At 38.6% G+C, this 17466-nt stretch overlaps 1 protein-coding gene across 1 annotated transcript; it reads left to right on the top strand.

Annotated features, from left to right (window-relative positions):
• Positions 1–505: 505 nt before the first annotated feature.
• On the top strand, positions 506–1625 carry LOC144980596 (uncharacterized). The gene is made up of 2 exons (XM_078928273.1): positions 506–674; positions 977–1625. Exon 2 carries the CDS (start codon positions 984–986, stop codon positions 1623–1625), a length of 642 nt encoding a protein of 213 aa, XP_078784399.1. The 5' UTR covers positions 506–674; positions 977–983.
• Positions 1626–17466: the final 15841 nt, after the last annotated feature.

Below are 17466 nucleotides of genomic sequence, written 5' to 3'. Positions count from 1 at the left end.
TTGAGATGGTGACGCAACTATTACATACAAGACCTTGCAGTCGAGTCGGCAGGGCTTTTGGGTTACACAACCACTATTTACCCATCGGTCAGCGGTACTCTTTGATGTATACAACACTCACCGCCTTTACGCAAAGCCGCCTGCCCATAAATCAAGAGATGATCTCCTAACTATTCACAAGCGAACTGTCAAACGAGCAATCGATGATTGGATACGAATCTCAAGATCTCATATAATAAGGTAAGTTTTGGAGAGGTGATATCCTCCCACCCGTCATCGGACAGAACTTTCATTGCGTTATATAAGCTCCGCCTCCTCTTTCTATTCCGGAGTGACGAGATTAGACGAGAGGACGCAAGAAAAAATTGATCACGTGATCGGTAAGTCGATCGGTCGGTCTGCTTCGGCGTGGAACTATAACTCCGTATTATATTTTATGATACGAACGTGAGATTGTTGTTTTCACGCAATATTCGCAGAATGAAATATTTCTCATCTCTTTCTATCTGCTGTGGTGTTATCGTGCATTTATCCTATATTTCTCAAGTAATTGTTGTTGTCTTGGATTGAAATTTATATTGGTCTGTTCGACTCATTTCCCTTTATCTTTTGGACTATATTCCGGACTGTTTAAGTGTTTTGTGTTTTCAGGATTTCCAATTGAAACTGTGAAGGTAGTACAAAATTCTTCAACTTCTGCCATTATTTCACCATTCGAGGCATTAAATCATCTCATCATTGTATTATTATTATTATTATTATTATTATTCAATATCACCGTAACCGTCATCGTCGCTGTTCACCTGTAAACCCTGGTTGTTTTGATTATCTGGATTGTGATTGTTGTGTAAACATTCCGTGTCACTGTTTGTTTTGTCACTCTGTGACAAGAATCGTGAACTGTTTTCTCCCAACCGTAACCCCCCCCCCCCCCAACCTTCTCTCTCCCTTCAACGTAATATTTGATAATAAGTAGCCAAACCATGTCTACCCCAGCTTCCAATGCAAAGAGATTAAGAGGGGGTAGCGACGATCTACCGAGTGTTACTGACGAGATGTGTGAGTTGAGAAGGGAATTCATAGAATTGAGGAATGTAATTGATGGAGTTAAAGACAGCGTGAGCTCGGTTTTAGCGGTGTTGGGGCAACTCAGTACCATTAAAGATCAAATGGACAGGATATTAGAAAATATGAAAGGACAAGAGGAGAGGTTAGACAGGATAGAGGAGGAGGTAAAGATGCAACGAAGTGAGGCGAGAATTGTCAAGGAAGATGTGGGGGTGTTGAGAAGGCGAGTGGAGGTGTTAGAGGCGAGGGCGATTGAGAGTGAGGCCAGAAGCAGGAGGAACAACTTGGTGTTTCACGGTGTCGAGGAGAGGGAGGGAGAGAATTGTTTTGAACTGGTGGCGGAGTTGGTGCGGAAGTGCAAAGTGGAAGGAAGGGTGGTGATAGAAAGAGCGCACAGGATGGGTAGAAGAACGAGTGACAAAAGAAGGCCTGTCATTGCCAAATTCCTTGACTTCAATGACAGGCAACGAGTCAAGCTGGGGAGAAAGCATCTGCCTCCTGGACTTGGAGTAAGTGAAGACTTTCCGTCTGAGATCCGGAGGCAAGACGCCAATTGATGGCGGATTTGAAGGCAGCCAAGAATGCCGGAAGAGACGCCTGGGTAGCATACCCAGCCAGGCTGATTGTGGACGGCAGGGAAGTGCGGACAGTGAGACCGACGACGACAACAGATCGACAATAGGAAGATGCGCCGCGGAGCCACCTTTCAAATGTATCCTTTTGTGTTTTTAATATCAATGGTAGTTTGGAAATGAAGAAAGAATGTCCTGAATTTGTTGAAAGTATTTATAAATTTGATGTAATTTTGTTAAGTGAGACGTGGACGAATGAGAGAAGTAATTTAATGTTAGATGGCTACTGTGAACCGTTCTGCAAACACCGTAAAAGAAAATCAAGGGCCAAACGGGATTCGGGTGGGTTAGTGTGTTATTTCAGGAAGCGTTTGGAAAAGGGTGTGTCAGTTGTAGATTGGGAGTATGAAGATGGTATGTGTTTTAAATTAGATAAGGAACATTTTGGATGGAATGAAAGTGTATATTTATTATTTGTCTACATGAGGCCGTATGGATCAACGCGTAGCGATTTTGACGATAATGTAAGTTGTTTTGATGAACTGTTAAATCAATTGACAAAAGTGACCGATCAGGGAGGGATTATAGTAGCAGGAGACATGAATGCAAGGACGGCGGAGAGAGAGGATTGTTTGACTGTTGACATTAGAGAGAACCAGACAGAAGAGCTTTCGGTAGAGAATGTTTTATGTGAAAGAGATTTCTTATGTAATGACATGACAGTTAGACGTTTTAATAAGGACAAAAAAGTAAATGACTATGGACTGAAATTACTCCAATTATGTTACACATGTGACCTTGCAATATTAAATGGGAGAACAGGGGAGGATAAAATGAAGGGATGCACAACGTTTGGCAATAAAAAAGGGGAGAGTACAATCGACTATGTTATTTGCAATAAGCGGGTTATAGGAAATGTGTGTGGTTTTAACGTCCATGAAACAAATGAAATGTCAGACCATAAGATAATATCGTTTACTTTGAAATTAAATAATAGTGAGCATAGACGGGAGGTAAGTGACGGTTTAGATGGGGTTATGTTGACAAAGTGGAAAGAGGATAAGAAGGAGAATTACGTTACATTATTAAATACAGAAGTGTGTCATAATAAGGTGAGCAATCTAATATATTTGGTACAAACTAACACAGATCCAGAGGTATTAGAGGGTAATATAGTCGAGTTAACAGATATTTTAACAGAAGCAGGGATAGATCATGTAGTTAGGATAGAGGGGAGAGGGGATAAACAAAGGAAAGGGAGAAGAAAGAAAGCACCATGGTATAACGAAGCTTGTCAGATCCAACGCAAAGTATTCACTGAACGAGCACATAAGTTTATAGAGACGGGGACAGGGGAAAACAGGACATTGATGTGTAAGGAAAGGAATAAATACAGGAAGGTATGTAGGATGAACAAAAGAAATTACAGTCGCAAAAAAGCGCAACTTTTATTGGATTTAAGTAAGCATGAACCCCAGAACTTTTGGAAGGAAATAAAAAGAAATTCAGTATCACGAAGAGAGCTGCCAGATATAAACTTCTACGACCATTTTAAAACTTTAGCAAATAAAGAATCAGGGGTTGGAGAGATGGGTAGGGCGGAGATTGCAGAGGTAGAAAAGGATGTGGGAAGGAATATTATAGATATAGACATTTTAGATAAGCCAATCGAGATGGGGGAACTACACAAAGCAATTAAGGCTCTTAAACGCTGCAAAGCTACTGGAGTGGATAATATGTTAAATGAATTTATTATTAATGCAACTTCAGAAATCAAATTACTGATTTTATCAATTTTCAATAAGATACTGGAATTGGAATATTTCCCCTTGATATGGAGTCAGGGTAGAATTGTGCCGATTTTTAAAAAGGGAGATGAAAGAGATGTGAACAATTATAGAGGGATAACAATAATGAGTTGTATAGGAAAACTGTTTACAAGAGTGATGAATGAAAGACTAAATGTATGGGTGGAGGGAGAGAATGTGTTAAACGAGGTTCAATATGGATTTAGAAAGGGAAGGAGCACAGCAGATTGCCATTTTATTCTACATGGAATTATCGAGATATTGCTATCTAAAGGGAAGAAGCTACATTGTGCGTTTATCGACTATGAAAAAGCATATGACCTTATTGACAGATCCGCATTATTTACAAAATTGATCAAATCCGGTGTGAGCTCGAAATTTGTCAAGCTATTTAGAAACATGTATTCAAAGGTTGAGCTGGCCACAGGAGGTAAAGGTCAACAACAATTTTTTAAATCAAACAGCGGATTATTACAGGGTGAAAGCACTTCGCCACTTTTGTTTTTGCTGTTTGTTAATGATCTTGAAAGTAAATTAAGTGAAGATTCCATAGGATTACAAATACAGGATATTACAATTAAATTGCTCATGTTTGCAGACGATATGGCAATAATCAGTGAAACAAAAGAGGGTTTGCAGAACGGTTTAGACTCTTTACAAGAATATTGTATGCAATGGGGAATAAAGGTAAATATCAGTAAAACAAAAATCGTAGTATTTAAAAAGGGAGGGAAAACTGGGCAACAAGACAAATGGTCATATCAGGGTAAAAGTATTGAAGTAATCTCGTCATTCAAGTATCTAGGCTGCCATTTTAGCGCATCGGGATCTCTTACAAAATGTACACAAGAAGTAACAAACTCAGCCAGAAGAGCACTATTTTCACTTAGAAAGTATTTTAACACTAACACAGAAATTTTACCACAGATGCAAATGAAACTGTTCAATAGTACCATCTTACCAATACTGAATTATGGGGCAGAAATATGGGGTTTAAGAAGAGCTGATCCAATTGAAAGATTTCACCTCGGTTTTCTTAAATCCATTCTATGTGTTAAGCACAGCACACCAAACTGTTTTGTTTATGGGGAATTGGGGGTGTATCCTTTGCATATTGAAAGAAAAATGAAAGTTATTAAGTATTGGTTGAAACTTATTCGCCCAGGAAATAATGATTGCTCATTCACTCATGCAGTATACAAAGAACTTGTGCAATTGAATATTAATGAACCAAACACAACAACTTGGGTAAGTCTGGTGAAGCAGTTGCTGGATAGGAGCGGAATGGGCCATTATTGGGTTAAACAAAATGTGAAAAATGAAAATTACTTTCTGGCGGTTTTAAAACAACGCTTGGATGACATGTTTCTACAAGAGTGGCACGCTGAGATGTCGATGACGACGTCTGGACGGCTGTATAAACACATTAAAGACACCTTTGAGTTAGAACCATATATGAAACTGTGTAATAAATCTTACAGAGTTGCCATCTCAAAAATCAGATTGAGTTCTCATTTGTTTTATATAGAAAGGGGTAGATGGGGCACAAGAAAAGTAGATAGAAATGATCGTAAATGTCCTACTTGTGACGTAATAGAAGACGAATACCATTGTCTAATTGAATGTTCGAGGTATACGCAAGAGAGAAGAAATTGCCTGCCGGAAAAACTGAAAAATAAACCAAGTATGTTTGAATTTATCAAATTTTTGAAATGCAGAGACAGTAGACAGCAAGGTGATTTAGGTAGACTTTGCTTTAAGGTACAGATCGAACACAAGAAATATTTACAAGTATAATTGTGGTTTCCACGGCAAGGAAAACTTATTAAAATTGATGATAGAGAGAATAATGCGATTGTTTGTTTGTTTTCATTTGTTTTTGTCTGTTTAGTAACTGCAGTTCTGATACTAAGATGTGGTATATTATACAAAATATGACATGTTATATATATATATATATATATATATATATATATATATATATATATATATTGAATCGTGTTTGATACAAATATGGTACGAAAAGTGCTCGACATGTAGTAATGGAGCGAATTATTATTTAAAATATTTACCACAATGTTTGGGGCAGTCTACATCAATGTTTCAGGCTTAATTTGCCATCTTCAGGACTGAGTTGTTTTGTTGACTGTTGTTGATTCTTGAAGTGGTTCCGGTTTCCGGAAAACCGGAACCACTTCAAGAATCAACAACAGTCAACAAAACAACTCAGTCCTGAAGATGGCAAATTAAGCCTGAAACATTGATGTAGACTGCCCCAAACATTGTGGTAAATATTTTAAATAATATATATATATATATATATATATATATATAAGTATGTGTGTGTGTGTGTGAGTGTGTATTTGTGTGAGAAAGTGGGGTGGGGAGGGGGGAATTGGGCATTGATATTAAAATATTGTATAATAGTTTACCATGATAAAGATTAGTTGCGATTGCACAATTGGCTTATTGTTGTTGTTATTATTGTTATTATTATTGTCATTATTGTTGTTATTATTATTATTATTGTTATTATTATTATTGTTGTTATTATTATTGTTATTATTAATATTATTATTATTATTGTTGCTGTTGTTGTTGTTATTATCCGCATTGATATCATAACCAGTGTATATAACCATATATATGTATATATATATATATATATATATATATATATATATATATATTTATTTTTTTCTTTTTTTTGGTTCTTCTGTTTTGATATGATTTGTAAAAGAAGTGTTGTAGTTCACTTGTTAATACTCTTTGCTTGTATCTTTGACTTCTAAGCGATTTCAATCTAAGTACACCGAGGGTTGCTCTTGGTGCCCTATCCGCACCATTTACCTTTGCCTATTTATCCTCGGGTGCCTTTGAGAAAAGTATACTTTTAGACTACCTTATACATTTTCTGTTCTTTCAATGCGTCACAAACGCCATAAAATTCTTAAAAACACAGAAACCAACCCTTGACATGGAATAATTGAAGTACGCAAGCTTGTTTCGCTCTAGACTATATCAGTACGGAAAATTACTTAAATGTTTGTGATATTCTAAAAGATTCAAGTATTTGTCTTTGGGAATTAATTCTGTAATTCTACCAAAAAATACGTTAAACTAATATGTCTGTAACTTCTAGGCAATGTTCGCAAAATCCATTCTTCTAGAACTTTAATCAACGATAGAAATGTGTTAAATAAGTGGTGGGCTATTGATTATGTTGAATTTCCCCGAAGATAAAGATCACCCAGACCAAAGCATTTTGGAGCACCTAGTATTACTAAAAGTCAATAAATTTATTATCCAAAACAGAATTACCATGATATAATCCCTATCTTCTTAATTGTCAACGAAAGGGATATAAGCGTGGTCCTCATTTACAAATACAATACTAGATATTATTGCTGGGGCGCTTATGTTATTTTTACAATTCTTCTTCTTCTTCTTCTTCTTCTTCTTCTTCTTCTTCTTCTTCTTCTTCTTCTTCTTCTTCTTCTTCTTTTCTTCTTTTCTTATTATTATTATTATTATTATTATTATTATTATTATTATTATTATTATTATTATTATTATTATTATTATTATTATTATTATTATTATTATTATTATTATTATTACTATTATTTTAAGTATTGGTGGTATTACAATGTTGTATTTTTATGATTATTTATGGTATCATTTTATGCTTTGGTTTCATTTACCTTTTTTCCTCACTCTCATGTCTGTTGTCATCAAATTGTATGGATTATTGATTAAAATAAAAGTTATTTCTGTTTGTCTTATTTTGACTATGGAACTGATAGTTATCATAGCAGACCTGCCTACTTGAAATAGGAAAATGTAATAAGTAGTTTTCAGGGTAAATAACATCGTAGACATTTTAACTACCCTTAAAAACCACCAGTTTGTCCTTATAATGCGTGGGGAAAAATATTAACTCTATGTGATAGCTCTGTCACCAGAACTTCGTTTTCAAGAAATGACATTTAATTAAAAACCTTTATTATATCCAGCCCGGGATTTAGCAGTAGTACTACGGGAATTTTCGTGGTAGTGAGGAGGTCTGTTGTGATGGGTATCAATATTTTATATATTATTATTATTATTATTATTATTATTATTTTATTATTATTTTATTATTATTATTATTATATTATATTATTATTTATTATTATTATTATTATTATTATATTATTATTATTATTATTATTATTATTATTATTATTTATTTATTTATTATTTATTATTTATTTATTATTATTTATTTATTTTTTTTTTTTTTTTAATGAGAAAAACTGATTGGAAATGTAAAAGTGATGGTGATAGTGGTAGTGATAATGGTAATGGTGGTGGTGGTAATGGTGATGATTGGGGTGTGGGATTATGGTAATATTATTATTGTTATTATTATTGATATTCTTGTTGTTGTTGTTGTTGTTGTTGTTGTTGTTTGTTCTTCTTTCTTCTTCTTCTCTTCTTCTTCTTCTTCTTCTTCTTCTTCTTCCTTCTTCTTCTTCTTCTTTCTTCTTCTTCTTCTCTTATTGTTGTTATTATTACTATTATTATTATTATTATTATTATTATATTATTATTATTATTATTATTATTATTATTATTATTATATTATTATTATTATTATTATATTATTATTATTATTATTATTATTATTATTATTATTATTATTATTATTATTATTATTATTATTATTATTTTATTATATTATTATTATTATCATTATTATTATTATTATTATTATTATTATTATTATTATTATTATTATTATTATTATTATTATTATTATTATTATATATTATTATTATTATTTATTATTATTATTATTATTATTGAACGTATTGATGTTATTACCATTCGTGTATTATTGTGTGGTGTATCAGTTTATTTTTTGGTTCCATTTACCTTTTTTTTTCCACTTTCATGTATGTTGGCATCAAATTGTTGATTTATTGGCGAAAGCCTAATATTGAATAAACTTGAAACTTGAAACTTGTTTACAAGTTGTACTAATGCAGCAGCAAATCTAAGCGTGTCGTGCAAACCAAGCATGTCAAGCCGATTTTAATTATTTCGGGGTTTTTTGTTGTTGTTTTAGTTTTGTTTTTTGTTTTTTGTTATATTTTACTCGCTTGCGACACTTTGGTATTATTTCAGCCACATTAAAAAAGGAAGAAAATTATATTTTTTAAAATCTAGAATTACGATTATAAGCACCAACTTAGACAAAATAAGACAAAGTGAAATGGTTCAAATAGGAGAGCGAAAGTAGATTCTGAAAGTAAACTAGCAATGTGCTTTGTGTGCGGTCACATGAGAATCCCATACAGAAACAAACACAAGATCCCACCATGAGGACTGTCCCCATACTATGTTTACACAATATCTAGTCATTATTTATTTATTAATTTATTAATTAATTAATTAATTTATTTATTTATTTATTTAGTGGGAAAATAAACTATTCTTACATATTATCAGAGAGGTGATATGTGACCCATCGTCTCAAAGCGGTATTGTATCGGGATGAACAAGATGTTGAAATGTCAATTTTAAGCTTAATTGGTCAAGAAGACGGAATTTCGGTTTTCAGCACTTTAAAATTCTATATTTTTTCTTCAATGGTACATATTATTGGACTCAATCCAAACCTGATGTTTTTGGATATAGATTCTATTCTCAGCACTTTGATCATCCCGACTTAATTCCGTTTTGAGGCGGCGGGTCACAAATACAAGAAAAATAAGCTACCCCAAAACTAATGATATACATTTGGCTGTGGGGCAAAATGAGATAGGGTGGAGGGCTGCGCGTCGTACTCGAAGAAAGCACGTATTTAAGAATTTAGCCAGAAAACTCGTCATTCAAATATCGATCGATTTAACCCTCTCCTTACCAGCCATTTTCAAGATTTTTCCCAAAACTGCACACCCAACTAACACAATTCTAAATGTTTTAACACTCGGACACAATAGCAGTTACATTTTAGCGATACATAATTTCTTTAACAAAACATGCTCTACAACACACTGTTCATTTTATTTTAAATTTTACGATATACGAAAGAAATTTAAATAAGAAAAATGTTGGTTGTATCGTAACGAATGTGACGAGTTTCCTATAGTTGGTAAGGAGAGGGTTAAACAACCCTCCTCATGGCAAAAACTCTCAAACCTGGGAATTTAAAGAGGACCTCGCGAGGTCACAGGTTGGAAAGTTTTTTGCCAAGATGCTGGTCATTTAAATCGATAGATATTTAAAGGACGAGTTTCCTGGCCAAAATTTTAAATATGTATCTTTCCAGAGTACGACAGTTTTGGAACGAAGCAAAGGCTACACCCGACGTGCACTTATTTGAAGGTCTGATAATCCAATGCCTTATGGGCTCATTGTTGTAATGGAGATCTTTTAAAAATGACGCATAAAACTATTGCGATAGACTAGCGGCTTGTAAGATGTGAGGATGTTGCGATCTTACTAAGTTAAAAATAAAAGAATGCCAACGACAAGTGAAAGATAAGATTATAAGTTTAATAATAAATAGACGAAGTCACTGTCACTCCAATCGGAAGTCGTCAACCGGAAAGTAAACAATATAAGAAGTGGCCAGATAATTTAGGGAGAAATCCACTAAACACTAATGAACGCCACGGGCTATAGGGAATGAGATTAGCGGAAGAGTAGCGTCCCTTGATTGGACGTCACTGGGGGAGAAGTTATTTGTAAACAAACCAACTACAAGCTAAGCGCTCCAAATACAAAATTTATTACTCATATTTCTGCACAAAAAATGCATATCATAATCAACCTTATGCATTTTTGTACAGAAATATTAATAGTAAACTTTGTATTTGAGCGCTTGGCTTGTAGTTGGTTTGTTTACAAATAACTTCTCCACCGGTGACGTCCAATCAAGGGACGCTAATCTTCCACTAATCTCATTCCCTATAAAGGAACTGGGATAAACTTCGACTCCATTGGCCGAATGGCTCTGAGAAGGACTACTTTTTAAAAAGTCCCATCCACGCACAGGTGAAATATCTTGCTATGGCGGACACACTCAAGCTTGTACAAAATACAAGAAATTCAAAACTAGAACTGTAAAGGTCGACGTGTATTTATTTGCAGGTCTGATAACCCAAATTATTATGGTCTCATTGTTGTTATGGAAATACTTTCAACAAACCGACGTGTACAGTATTATGCAGATCTGAAATCCGAACCCACTGATGGGCCTAGTTTAACATTGTTAATAATATATATATATATATATATATATATATATATATATATATATATATATATATATATATATAATATATATATATATATATATATATGTGTGTGTGTGTGTGTGTGTGTGTTTGTGTGTGTGTGTGTGTACTGCACATAGATAGGAGTACACAACAATGAGATAATATAGTATATCCCAAGACTGATGCTATGCATTTAAATGTTTCCCCCTCAGTCAAGGACTTCGGCCATGGCCAGGACAAAACCCAATAATCTCATTCCAAGACGAAGACAGAAAGATACTTACTTACTTACTTGATCATTTATATAGAGCAATATCCTCTAAACGTGCTCAAAGCGCTTTACAAGGAAACCCAAGCCAGCAGCAATATTTAACATGTTCGACGAGATATGAAGTCTGTTAGCCTAGCCGATATTACATTTTTTTTCTTCTTCTGTTAACGGCTAGGTATTCCTTTTACTCCTTAGTCCGGTGAGAGGATTTGAGTGAACAGCCTTTTCCAAGGATTTAACCGTGCGCAGCTCAGAACAGGTGACTTCCGACCCGAAGGTGAGTGTCAAGCCACTAGATGGTGCGGCTATGTGGTCTAGTGGTATGACACTCGCTTTCGGATCGGAAGGTCCTGGATTCGAGCCTCGCGCTCGGCGCATAATTGAGTCCTTGGAAAAGGCTCTTTACTCACATTCTCTCACTGTACTCAGGTGTAAAATGAGCGTTGTCTTTGTCCGAACAATTGTAATATCGCCTGACAGGCGACATGTCCCGTCCTGCATGTTAAATGTTGTGTTGACCAGGGACCCCTTGTAAAGAGCTTTGAGCACATTTAGTGGATATTGCGCTATGTAAAGCTCAATTATTTTTTTTTTTAGATCACATAACTGTACAACATGGAACAGGAAATAATATAGGGGGATAGAAGGCATAGCTATAGTGGCCTCAGCTTTTTATAATATTATAGCGCAATATCCACTAAACGTGCTCAAAGTGTTTTACAAGGGATCCTTGACCAACAGCAACGGGCAACATATAGAACGAGACTTGACGCCTGTTAGGCGATATTACATTTTTTTTTTTTACATCAGAGACAACGCTGTTAATGGTAAAGAGCCTTTTCCAAGAACTCAACTATGCGCCGAGAGGGGCTCGAACCCAGGACCAGGAGGTCAAAATATCCCTGCCATGTATCAATGTATGTAAATATACAAAACTGTCTCATTTTGTAAGGTGAAATGTGACCCTCCGTCTCAAAACGGTATTATGTCGGGATGATTCATAACCCAAAAATGTAAATTTAGAGATAGAATGATGAGAAAAGCTTAGAAGTTTTTGCAAAGCAATAAATAGTATTTATATTCCACCATGACGTAGAGAAAGTAAACCCAAGTTGGATATTTATGGATATGAATTCAATTTCCCTAACCGAGTGTATCCCAACATAATACGGCTTTGAGACGGTGGGTCACAAATTGGCTCATCGTTGTCATGGAAACACAATCAAACCAAAAGAGTGTCAATGACAAGAATGTCGAAACTGCGTTCGGTAATCGTACTTGCTGTTTCTTTGCCGGGCTCGAGTTGTCCCGGTGTGTCTTTTTTACGAAACCCGCCGAAACCCGCCGAAACCCTGCGAAACCCGCCGAAACCCGCCGAAACCCGCCGAAACCCGACGAAACCCGACGAATCCCGACAAAGTTATGGGAAGTAGGTGGCACTGGGGGTGAACCCAGAACTCAGGGAAGTGTACACCATTGGGGAGTGAACCTGGGACTGGGTTTCGGCGGGTTTCGTAAAACAGAACCAGTGCTTTTTTACGAAACCCGCCGAAACCCGGCGAAACCCGACAATATCCAGCAAAGTTATGGGAAGTAGACAACTGTGGGGAGTGAACCCGAGACTCAGGGATGTGTACACCAGTCGGGAGTGAACCTGAGACTAAGGTTATCGGCCGGTTTCGGCGGGTTTCGTAAAAAAGAATTAGTGCTTTATTACGAAACCCGCCGAAACCCGCCGAAACCCGACAATATCCGGCAAAGTTATGGGAGTTTGGCAACAGTGGGGGGTGATCCTGGAGTCAGGGAATTGCACACCAGTGGGGAGTTAACCTGGGACTGTGTAAAAAGGATATCAGTGGGAAATAAACCTGGGACTAAAGGGAGATGGATACCATTGAAAGTTGAAGCCGGATATGGGAGTTGAGTACCAGAGGAGAATGAACCTGACACTATAGAAGGTGGGCGCCAGTGGGGAGTGACCTGGGACTCAGGGAATTTCACACCAGTGGGGAGTTAACCTGGGACTGTGTAAAAAAGATTTCAGTGGGAAATAAACCTGGGACTAAAGGGAGATGGATACCATTGAAAGTTGAAGCCGGATATGAGAGCTTGGTACCAGAGGAGAATGAACCTGACACTATAGGGGGTGGGCGCCAATGGGGAGTGAACCTGGGACTATGTAAACAGGAGATCAGTAGGAAATAAATCAGGGACTAAAGGGAGATGGATACCATTGGGAGTTGAAGCCGGATTTGGGAGTTGGGTACCAGAGGAGAGAGAAACCTGACACTATAGGAGGTGGGCGCCAGTGGGGAGTGAACCTGGACTATGTAAAAAGGATATCAGTGGGAAATAAACCTGGGACTAAAGGGAGATGGATACCATTGAAAGTTGAAGCCGGATATGAGAGCTTGGTACCAGAGGAGAATGAACCTGACATTATAGGGGGTGGGCCCAGTGGGGAGTGAACCTGGGACTATGTAAAAAGGAGATTAGTAGGAAATAAATCTGGGACTAAAGGGAGGTGGATACCATTGGGAGTTGAAGCCGGATATGAGAGCTTGGTACCAGAGGAGAATGAACCTGACACTATAGGGGTGGGCGCCAGTGGGGAGTGAACCTGGGACTATGTAAACAGGATATCAGTGGAAATAAACCTGGGACTAAAGGGAGATGGATACCATTGAAAGGTGAAGCCGGATATGAGAGCTTGGTACCAGAGGAGAATGAACCTGACACTATAGGGGGTGGGCGCCAGTGGGGAGTGAACCTGGGACTATGTAAAAAGGAGATTAGTAGGAAATAAATCTGGGACTAAAGGGAGGTGGATACCATTGGGAGTTGAAGCCGGATTTGGGAGTTGGGTACCAGAGGAGAGAGAAACCTGACACTATAGGAGGTGGGCGCCAGTGGGGAGTGAACCTGGGACTATGTAAAAAGGATATCAGTGGGAAATAAACCTGGGACTAAAGGGAGATGGATACCATTGAAAGTTGAAGCCCGATATGAGAGCTTGGTACCAGAGGAGAATGAACCTCATACTATAGAGGGTTGGCGCCAGTGGGAGTGAACCTGGGACTATGTAAAAAGGAGATCAGTAGGAAATAAATCTAGGACTAAAGGGAGATGGATACCATTGGGAGTTGAAGCCGGATTTGGGAGTTGGGTACCAGAGGAGAGAGAAACCTGACACTATAGGAGGTGGGCGCCAGTGGGGAGTGAACCTGGGACTATGTAAAAAGGATATCAGTGGGAAATAAACCTGGGACTAAAGGGAGATGGATACCATTGAAAGTTGAGGCCGGATATGAGAGCTTGGTACCAGAGGAGAATGAAACTGACACTATAGGAGGTGGGCGCCAGTGGGGAGTGAACCTGGGACTATGTAAAAAGGATATCAGTGGGAAATAAACCTGGGACTAAAGGGAGATGGATACCATTGAAAGTTGAAGCCGGATATGAGAGCTTGGTACCAGAGGAGAATGAACCTGACATTATAGGGGGTGGGCGCCAGTGGGGAGTGAACCTGGGACTATGTAAAAAGGAGATTAGTAGGAAATAAATCTGGGACTAAAGGGAGGTGGATACCATTGGGAGTTGAAGCCGGATATGAGAGCTTGGTACCAGAGGAGAATGAACCTGACACTATAGGGGGTGGGCGCCAGTGGGGAGTGAACCTGGGACTATGTAAACAGGATATCAGTGGGAAATAAACCTGGGACTAAAGGGAGATGGATACCATTGAAAGGTGAAGCCGGATATGAGAGCTTGGTACCAGAGGAGAATGAACCTGACACTATAGGGGGTGGGCGCCAGTGGGGAGTGAACCTGGGACTATGTAAAAAGGAGATTAGTAGGAAATAAATCTGGGACTAAAGGGAGGTGGATACCATTGGGAGTTGAAGCCGGATTTGGGAGTTGGGTACCAGAGGAGAGAGAAACCTGACACTATAGGAGGTGGGCGCCAGTGGGGAGTGAACCTGGGACTATGTAAAAAGGATATCAGTGGGAAATAAACCTGGGACTAAAGGGAGATGGATACCATTGAAAGTTGAAGCCCGATATGAGAGCTTGGTACCAGAGGAGAATGAACCTCATACTATAGAGGGTTGGCGCCAGTGGGGAGTGAACCTGGGACTATGTAAAAAGGAGATCAGTAGGAAATAAATCTAGGACTAAAGGGAGATGGATACCATTGGGAGTTGAAGCCGGATTTGGGAGTTGGGTACCAGAGGAGAGAGAAACCTGACACTATAGGAGGTGGGCGCCAGTGGGGAGTGAACCTGGGACTATGTAAAAAGGATATCAGTGGGAAATAAACCTGGGACTAAAGGGAGATGGATACCATTGAAAGTTGAGGCCGGATATGAGAGCTTGGTACCAGAGGAGAATGAAACTGACACTATAGGGGGTGGGCGCCAGTGGGGAGTGAACCTGGGACTATGTAAATAGGAGATCAGTAGGAAATAAATCTGGGACTAAAGGGAGGTGGATACCATTGGGAGTTGAAGCCGGATTTGGGAGTTGGGTACCAGAGGAGAGAGAACCTGACACTATAGGAGGTGGGCGCCAGTGGGAAGTGAACCTGGGACTATGTAAACAGGATATCAGTGGTAAATAAACCTGGGACTAAAGGGAGATGGACACCATTAAAAGTTGAAGCTGGATATGAAAGTTTGGTACCAGAGGAGAATGAACCTGACACTATAGGAGGTGGGCGCCAGTGTGGAGTGAACCCGGGACTCAGGGAAGTGCACACCAATTTGGAGTTAACCTGGGACTGTGGGAGATGGATAACTGGGGGTATCCGAGCCGAACTATAGGAGTTGGGTACCAGAGGAGAATGAACCTGACACTATAAAAGGTGGGCGCCAGTGGGGAGTGAACCTGGGAGTCAGGGAATTGCACACCAGTGGGGAGTTAACCTGTGAATATCTAAAAAAGGATATCAGTGGGAAATAAATCCGGCTTCAACTCCCAATGGTATCCATCTCCCTTTAGTCCCAGATTTATTTCCTACTGATATCCTTTATAATACGGTTGAAAACCTTTCCTGGGATAGAAAGAAGTGATGCCTCGATAATTATTACAATTACTGAGGACCCCCTGGACACAGTTGGATGATCTGGATTTTGCAGATGATCTGGCTCTTTTGTCCCACACCCAGGACCAGATGCAAGCAAAAACCACAATTATAAACAGCCTCTCGGAATCAATTGGTCTAAGAATACACCCTGCAAAGTCAAAGGTCTTGAGGATAGGTACGCGTCAAAGGGAGCAGATCAAAGTAAAAGATCAGGAACTCGAAGATATAGACACTTTCTGCAATCTCGGAAGTATAATTGACAAGGATGGAGGCACGGAAGCAGAGGTGAAAGCACGAATAGGAAAGGCACAGGCTGCATTCACATCTTTGAACAGAGTTTGGAGAACTAAAGATATCTCCCTTCAACTAAAGCTAAGACTTTTCAACTCAAACGTGAAGTCTGTCCTACTGTATGGATGTGAAACTTGGAACGCATCACAGGCATGTATAAGGAGGGTACAGATTTTTGTAAACAGGTGCATGCGTAAGCTACTCAGAATAAAATGGATGGATAGAATAAACAATGAAGAAGTATGGAAAAGAACACAGCAGAAACCAGTGGGAGAGGATATAGGAAGAAGACGATGGAGGTGGATTGGACACACGCTTAGAAAGAATGACTCAACTATAACAAAGAAAGTATTGGACTGGAACCCTCAGGGCAGAAGATCAAGGGGAAGGCCACGAGGAACATGGAGAAGAATTAAAGAAGCTGATATACAGAGAAGTGGTAAGACCTGGAATGAGATAAAAAAGTTGGCTCAGGATAGAGAAGGATGGAAACTGTTTGTCTGTGGCCTATACCCTGACCCAGGGTGAAAAAGGCAATGATGATGATGATGATATCCTTTATACATATTCCCAGGTTAACTCCCCACTGGTGTGCAATTCCCTGAGTCCCAGGTTCACTCTCCACTGGCGCCCACCTCCTATAGTGTCAGGTTCATTCTCCTCTGGTACAAAACTCTCATATCCGGCTTCAACTTTCAATGGTATTCATCTCCCTTTAGTCCCAGGTCTATTTCCCATTGATATCCTGTTTACATAGTCCCAGGTTCACTCCCCACTGGCGCCCACCTCCTATAGTGTCAGATTTCTCTCTCCTCTGGTACCCACCTCCCAAATCCGGCTTCAACTCCCAATGGTATCCACCTCCCTTTAGTCCCAGGTTTATTTCCCACTGATATCCTGTTTACATAGTCCCAGGTTCACTCCCCATTGGCGCCCACCCCCTATAGTGTCAGGTTCATTCTCCTCTGGAACCAAGTTTCATATCCGACTTCAACTTTCAATGGTATCCATCTCCCTTTAGTCCCAGGTTTATTTCCCACTGATATCCTGTTTACATAGTCCCAGGTTCACTCCCCACTGGCGCCCACCTCCTATAGTG

This window comes from Berghia stephanieae, chromosome 10 (genome assembly GCF_034508935.2).
Source record: "Berghia stephanieae isolate SIO BIC M18660-M18661 chromosome 10, UCSD_Bste_1.3, whole genome shotgun sequence".
NCBI classification, from domain to species: Eukaryota; Metazoa; Mollusca; class Gastropoda; order Nudibranchia; family Aeolidiidae; genus Berghia; species Berghia stephanieae.
This window is presented reverse-complemented; position numbering and strand designations above follow the sequence as displayed.